Genomic DNA, 7,500 nt, shown 5'->3' with positions numbered 1-7,500 from the left:
CCATCATTACGTTTTATGGAGGTGGGTGAAGGCCTCGAGTTATTAGCAGCACCTATGCCCATATGGAAAAGATATAAACAAATCATACACCATTTGAACATGTTTTATCTGAATCCTAAAAGATTTGTATATGACAGTGAAAACAGTTACAAGATCTTTGGTAAATATGTGCAGCATGAAACATATAAAACTTTGTAACCTGCAAGAGCTGAATATGACACTAATCCCACACACAATCTCCTCACAAGTGTTGGACAAAGGTCATTTTTACCACAGAATCACAGAAAAACAAGTGAAATGATGATTGTTTCCTTAAACTCGATTGATGTGTTGTGTGTGTATGAGAGTGAGAAAGAAAATGATCACAGTGTGTGTGTGTGTGTGTGTGTGTGTGTGTGTGTCTGTGTGTGTGTGTGTGTATCTGTGTATGTGTGTGTGTGCGTGTGCATGTGTCTGTGTGTGCATGTGAGTGTCTGTGTGTGTATCTGTGTATGTGTGCCTGTGTCTGTGTGTGTGTGCGTGTGCATGTGTCTGTGTGTGCATGTGAGTGTCTGCGTGTGTGTGCGTGTGTGTCTCTGTGCATGTGGTGTGTCTGTGCGTATGGGTGTGTGTGTCTGTGCGTGTTTGTGTGCGTGTGTATGCCTATGTGTGTGTGAGTGTGTCTGTGTATGTGTGTGTGTGTGCATGCGTGTGTGTGCATGTCTGTGTGTGTGTGTGTGTGTGTGTCTGTGCGTAGGTGTGTGTTTGTATGTGTGTTGTGTCTGTGTGTGTGTGTGTGTGTGTGTGTGTTGGGCAGCATGGGGGTAAACACAGTAATACAAATATTGCATTAAAACCTTAAAAAACATAAGACACACACTCTTCCACTGATGTCACAGTGAACAAACATCAGGCTGTGAAAATATTTTTACTCTGGAAAATCCTAATTATTACAAAGGTTTATATTGATATATTGACTTGTAATATTCAAAAAAGCAGCTATACACTTATGTAGAGGTCATATCAACTGGTAAATCACTGGACTTTCACATGGGCGACCTGGGTTCAAATCCCTCTTGTGACTCAGATTTTGTTTTGTTTTTTTTAACTGCAACATATAATTAAAGAATACAAACATTACATGGAACATAGAAAGAAAATGTAGTTTATCATGCACATTACCTGTAAATGTCATGCAAAATGTTCACTTTATCTTTACTAGTTTTTCATAATATAATTGTATGAGAAAAATGTAAAAGGAGCCACTTTCAGGAGTAAACCACATGACACATATTAACTTTATATAAAGATTTACTACAAAGACAGTGGTAAATTCTTTTTTTTTTCCAGTTTTTTCCCATATGAGTGTAACCGTGCCGTCGTACTGTCCTGCTGCAACTGCCTTCACCTCTTTGCTTTTCTTAAATCTTTTAACCAGTGAAAGGAGGAAATATGTATTAGTTTCAAGTCCATAAACTCTTTGGTAAATTGTTAATATTCAGATGGGGAAGTAAAATTGGCTTAGACTGCTGCCTCCGCGACCCGGCCCAGATAAGAAGAAGAAAATGGAATGGAAGTAAAACTGGGGCAGACCGCCAAAGCTAGGTCAATCTTAGCACTGCTTACAGTTCTTGACAATCATCACCAGGATTTTGCCATGTTACAATTGCAACTCTTAATGCAAAATCAACAAATCTCAAATTTTTGCAACTAAACAGGTGTTGACCAGTTTAATCTGTCATGCTTGACAGGGTTGGCATAGCAGCAACTGGGGCACACAGGTTGGCAGACAGTCCCTTGGGGTCAGTGTTGGAGCCTGTTGAACTTAGAAAATGCAATCTTATTAATGTCTTATAATTCATGTTCCTAAATTAAGGCTTTATAAAGTCTTAAATTATGTTTTCCAAGTCTTATTTTTTTCACAAAGGTCTTAAATTTCATTAGCCTATTTTTTGTAAACTCAACAGGGCTGCAGTGCGATGTTAAATGAAGGCAGGAAAAAAAAAACAGCCAAGTGAAATCATGTAATGTGAATGAACGTCTGATTTGGAGTATCCACTAACAATACTTGGGTTTCTAGCGCGGTCGGCAATGATGATCCAACAGCGCCAGAAACCCAATGATGATCATTTGAGTGGAGGAAGACGTTGGATCATGGGGAAGTGTAGGTTTAATCCTCAGTGACTTTTAGGTTCTAGATACAGTAGTTGGTTGAGGGAGGTTCTGGAGATTAACATTGAGGCAAGATGTTTAATGTGTCGAAAGATGTTCAAACTTTCCACCATAGGTGATCTCGGGTTAGACTTGCATATTTTACCAGGACCAGAACTAAACCAGGACTAAACTAGGTCTAAAACAGGACTAAACCAGGACAAAACCAGGTTTAAACCAAGTCTAAGCCAGGACTCAACTAGGACTCAACCAGAACTAAACCAGGTCTAAACCAAATCTAAACCAGGACTAAACCAGGACTCAACCAGGTCTAAAGCAGGTTTAAACCTACACTAAACCAGGACTACACCAGGTGTATGAACGGCCTCCCTGATCTGAACCCGAGCGGTGTTCTGTTATTGGACTTCTGTGCTAGTCACGGTTTGTCCGTAACGAACACCATGTTCGAGCACAAGGGTGTCCATAAGTGCACGTGGCACCAGGACACCCTAGGCCGGAGGTCGATGATCGACTTTGTAGTCGTGTCATCTGACCTCCGGCCGCGTTTCTTGGACACTCGGGTGAAGAGAGGGGCTGTCAACTGATCACCACTTGGTTGTGAGTTGGGTTCGCTGGTGGAGGAGGAATCCGGAAAGACCTGGCAGGCCCAAGCATGTAGTGAGGGTCACTACACCTGAACCCGGTGGTGGGAACCCAAAGTAAGGGATGCCATTAGGCTAAAGATGGTGTCCTATCGGGCCTTTTTGGCTCGTTGGACTCCTGAGGCAGCTGATGGGTACCAGCGGGCCAAGCACACAGCAGCTCGTGCGGTCACAGACACAGAGGCAAAAACTCGGAGCTGGGAGGAGTACAGGGCAGCCATAGAGGAGGACTATCAGAAGGCCTCAAAGAGATTCTGGCAAACCATCCCGTGCCTCAGGAGGGCGAAGCAGTTCTTCACCAACACTGTTTACAGTGCGGGGGGAGAGCTGTTGACCTCGACTGGGGACGTTGTCCGGTGATGGAAGGAATACTTTGAGGATCTCCTCAATCACACGTCATGTCTTCCGAGGAGGGAGCAGAGGCTGGGGACTCGGAGGCGGACTCGTCCATCACCCTGGCCGAAGTCACTGAGGTGGTTGGCAAGGTCCTTGGTGGCAAGGCTCTGGGTTTGGATGAAATCCGTCCTGAGTATCTTAAGTCTCTGGATGTTGTGGGGCTGTCTTGGCTGACACGCCTCTTCAACATCACGTGGCGGTCGGGGACAGTACCTCTGGACTGGCAAACCGAGGTGGCGGTCCCTCTGTATAAGAACTGGGACCAGAGGATGTGTTCCAATTACAGGGGAATCACACTCCTCAGCCTCCCTGGTAAGGTCTATGCCAGGGTACTGGAGAGGAGAATTCAGCCGATAGTCGAACCTCGGATTCAGGAGGAGCAGTGTGGTTTTTGTATGGGGGTGCCCTGGGAGTATGAGGTCTGGGGTCCTCTGCTAAGGGCTGTCCGGTCCCTGTATGACAGGACCAGGAGCTGTGTTCACATTGCTGAATTTCTAGGTCCAGTCAGGAGCTAGAGGGGGTCCGGTTTGGGGACCGCAGGATCTCATCTCTGCTGTTTGCTGATGATGTTGTTCTGTTGGCTTCATCAAACCAGGACTTGCAATGTGCACTAGGGCGGTTTGCAGCAGAATGTGAAGCGGCTGGGATGAGGATCAGCTCTTCTAAGTCCGAGGCCATGGTTCTTGACCAGAAAAAAGTGACTTGTCCTCTCCGGGCGGGTGGAGAGTCCCTGCCTCAAGTGGAGGAGTTCAAGTATCTTGGGGTCTTGTTCACGAGTGAGGGGAGGACGGAACGTGAGATTGACAGGTGGATCAGTGCAGCATTGGCAGTGATGCGGTTGCTGTATTGGACCGTTGTGGTGAGGTGGTCCCCCTGGAGGAGCTGGAGGACGTGTCTGGGGTGAAGGAAGTCTGGGAGTCCCTGTAATAGACTCTGCCCCGCAACCTGGCCCCAAATAAGCGGAAGAAAATGGATAGATGGATGTTTGTGTTATACAAATACAGCTGTCTTGCCTTGTAAAGAGTTTGGTGCTTTGTTGATTCTGCAGAAATCCGCAGTTTCTCAGTATTTTCTCAGTACTAGTATTTTTTCTACACTTTTTTAAATGTAAGCCACCACAGAATGGAGCATGCGTCTTTCCGCCTGTCAATTACAGTGTCTGAATTCAGGGAGATCGGATACGGTTCCAGACCGTCTTTGTAAAGTTTTGTGTCAAAGCGTGGGGGTACAACCCTTAATCGCCATACCGCCTCTCCGACAGACCCCCACCCTGACATTCCCTCATTCTGACAACCTTCCATTCTGACATGCCTCCATTCGGACACTCTTTGATGCCGCCATTCCAACACTTTATATGTCGCCATTTTGACAACCTACTCATAGCTTAGAGTGTTACCTTTATTACCTTGTTTGTAGAATACCAGTGTTTTTCTAATCTCAACATCTAACGAGCAGGGGTGAAAGTCAACCTACATACTGTTTTTGCGCTATGTAAGATTTTCTCCCGTACACCACCTGACCACGCCTCTAAACCAGGACTAAGCCAGGACTAAAATCTGGACTAAAACCAGGTCTAAACCAGGACTAAAACATGATTTAACTAGGACTAAACCATGCTACGTGCACCACGCCTCTTTCCGTACACTGTGCGCACCGTGCCTCCTATGCCTCCAGTCTGTGAAAATATTGTCCTGAAAACAGCGCCGCCGCAACTTTATAATTACTATGTGTGTCAGAATGGCAGACTATTGAACAAAAAGTGCTTAAGTGCTGCCACTCCAACCAAAGAAAAAAAAATGTCGGAGTGCAGGGACGTTTGATAAAAAATGGAAATGCCACCACTCCGACAATTAGACGTCAATATCGGAGTGGTGGTATGTCGGAATGGCAGCATATAACCGACAACTGAAGTACTTCGGCATATTTGAGTGAAAATGTATTTAGAGACTATTTTGGTTGTGAATAACGTGCAGAAGTACTTTGTGCATTTGTGGACAGGAAAGATGTCTGTGCTTCTCTCAACTGGATGTAACCAAAGTTGGATGCTTTGACCAATCAGCTTGAAATATCAGTTGAAATATTACACAATTTTACACAAAGATGTACATATGTTATAGTTTAATCTTAAATACCCAAAACAAATAATAGGTTTAGGTCTTTCAATCTTACCAAACCAGACATAACATGGTAGAAATACATAAAAACTCAATATATGTAAGGAAAAAGTGCTAAATGTTTGGGTATAGTTGAATTCTGGAGGCGATGTGGTTGAACTTTGTCTGACGTCATGATTTTGTGACCTGGGAGGATCTTGATAAAAGTGAGTTTGTGTCAGGCTCTCAGATCCACATGGGGTCTTTTCACTGCTGCAGCTCAGCTCCCACTCGAACCAATTATATATGTACATATACTTTCCAAAGAACATGCTTTGATTTCCATGTTTTTGATTTTTTTTGCGCAAGGTTATGTGTTTTTAAATTTCATAACAGAAATCTATATTTAGTTTATCTCTGTGTCTAACTTAGGCTGAATTTCAGTCCTATTTTTTGTTTGGTGTTTTCTAAATTAGTGAGGATATAAGGTCATCTAGTGTGTTCCAAGTTGAGTTTTTGTACATAATTGATGGACATGGCTGGATGAAAAATGTAGGTTTTTAATAAATACCAGTGTATTCAATATGTAAAACTACCGTAAAGCTTCATAATGTTAAAAGCAATAGATATGTCTTTGTTATTAAATAAGGTAATTCTGTAAAGTTACGCACCTTGCAATAACTTGCTATCTGTAAAGCCTTGTTTACACTAATGTTTGTGATAGATCAGTTCCTCCTAAAGTGTTTTTACAAACCAAAAGCTATGGTGAATTTCACTCAGGTTTCTTATTTCACTCTGGGAGCCTACTTTGACCCTGGGCCTTTGCGGTGGTTGTATTTTGTCATTATATTGTCTGTGTATGTTCTGATAGTGCTGTCCAACTTGCTCCTTATTGTGGTCATATGTATGAATACTACTCTACATGAACCTATGTACATGTTTCTATGTAGTTTATTCATCAATGAGATAAATGGCAGCACTGTATGTTTACTTTTCATTGCATATCAAATCCTTCAAGATGTCCACACAATTTCATATAATCTATGTTTTCTTCAAATATTTTTGCTGTATTCTTATGGTGGAGTGAATTTCACAAACCTGGCTATTATGTCATATGATCGATATGTGGCCATCTGCTTTCCTCTGCACTACAACACTCACATGACCCTAAGAAAAGTCACCTGTCTCATTGTTGTCATTTGGTTGTCTCCATTAGTGGCTGTAGGAATAACAATTGTTCTCACTGCATCTTTAAAACTTTGTGGAAACATTATGGACTCTGTTTATTGTGATAACTACCTCATCATCAAACTGGCCTGTTCTGAGGCAACGGTGAATAACTTTTATGAAGTGGTCGCTGCTACGGTGTTTGTCTCAATACCTACAATACTTATTTTCTTTACATATATACAGATTTTTCGAGTGTGTTTTAATGGAACTAAACAGACACGACAGAAGGCTGTGAGCACCTGTACACCACACCTCTTCTCTGTTGTAAACTTTGCTTTTGGATTTTCATTTCAAATTTTCCAAACCAGGTTTGATCTGAGCCATTTGCCTCAAATGTTGAGAATAATTTTATCATTATATCATCTGACATGTCAACCGCTGTTCAACACACCAATGTATGGACTGAGCCTGACAAAAATCAGAAATGTGTGTAAAAATATAATTTCTAGGTCAAGAAATGCTGTGAATATGATCCAGATGACTTGATCAACATCTGTCACCATCACCGTATTTTTAATTTTATACTAATTTTCTTTCTTTTTATTAATTTTTAACATGATACACCTCTCACAAAGTTCCATGTCCATCATCAAATAACTATTGCAATGTCAATCTCCCACATTTGAGGCTGATGTTTTTGAGTCCCCCTCATCGTGACCTCTGTAGTCATTTTTACATTTGAGCGTGTAATCCTGCACTCAAGTCATTCACGTCCCCTCTCATGGACTCACAGAGCCTACAGTTCTTGACTTCCTGGGAACCTACATCAGGATCTTGTTTGTGGGCGCCAGCTCTGCATTGAACACCATCCTCACTGCTCTTCTCCAGGACAAGCACTCTCTGCTCAGCATGCCCGACTCCACCTGCAGGGACCTGCACCTCTTCTCCCTGTACACCACCTGCTGCACCTCCAGCTGCTACTCCATAAATCTGATCAAGGGGCCGTCTACATGACAACGTTTTTTTGGTCAAAACTGAGAAGTTTGTAT

The 7,500-nt window shown here is 42.7% G+C and overlaps 2 protein-coding genes across 2 annotated transcripts in view; both read left to right on the top strand.

The window, feature by feature from the left end:
• LOC110167095 (olfactory receptor 11A1-like) overlaps positions 1–2,684 on the top strand; it is a gene marked incomplete at its 3' end in the record, with an annotated part of 4,054 nt that extends 1,370 nt beyond the window's left edge. Inside the window, exon 2 of the mRNA XM_020932399.2 lies at positions 2,644–2,684. Coding sequence (XP_020788058.2) covers positions 2,644–2,684 — 41 coding nt within the window. The remainder of the gene's footprint in view (positions 1–2,643) is intronic.
• A 3,359-nt stretch (positions 2,685–6,043) lies between these two features.
• On the top strand, positions 6,044–7,465 carry LOC110167096 (olfactory receptor 11A1-like). Its single transcript, XM_020932400.2, has 2 exons — positions 6,044–6,960; positions 7,282–7,465. Exons 1-2 carry the CDS (start codon positions 6,044–6,046, stop codon positions 7,463–7,465), a joined length of 1,101 nt encoding a protein of 366 aa, XP_020788059.2.
• The last annotated feature ends 35 nt before the right edge of the window (positions 7,466–7,500 follow it).

Source organism: Boleophthalmus pectinirostris, unplaced genomic scaffold, assembly GCF_026225935.1.
Source record: "Boleophthalmus pectinirostris isolate CB_2022bp ecotype Guang Dong unplaced genomic scaffold, ASM2622593v1 HiC_scaffold_9, whole genome shotgun sequence".
NCBI classification, from domain to species: domain Eukaryota; kingdom Metazoa; phylum Chordata; class Actinopteri; order Gobiiformes; family Gobiidae; genus Boleophthalmus; species Boleophthalmus pectinirostris.
Note: the sequence above shows the minus strand (reverse complement) of the source record. Positions and strands in the feature narration are given on the sequence as shown.

What these genes read in the sequence shown, in the direction of transcription:
- LOC110167096 (XM_020932400.2), top strand. Translation starts at nt 6,044, where the DNA reads ATGGTGAATTTCACTCAGGTTTCTTATTTCACTCTGGGAGCCTACTTT. An exon ending in TGTAAAAATATAATTTCTAG is followed by an intron (nt 6,961 to 7,281) that starts GTCAAGAAATGC and finishes AACCTACATCAG; the next exon opens with GATCTTGTTTGTGGGCGCCA.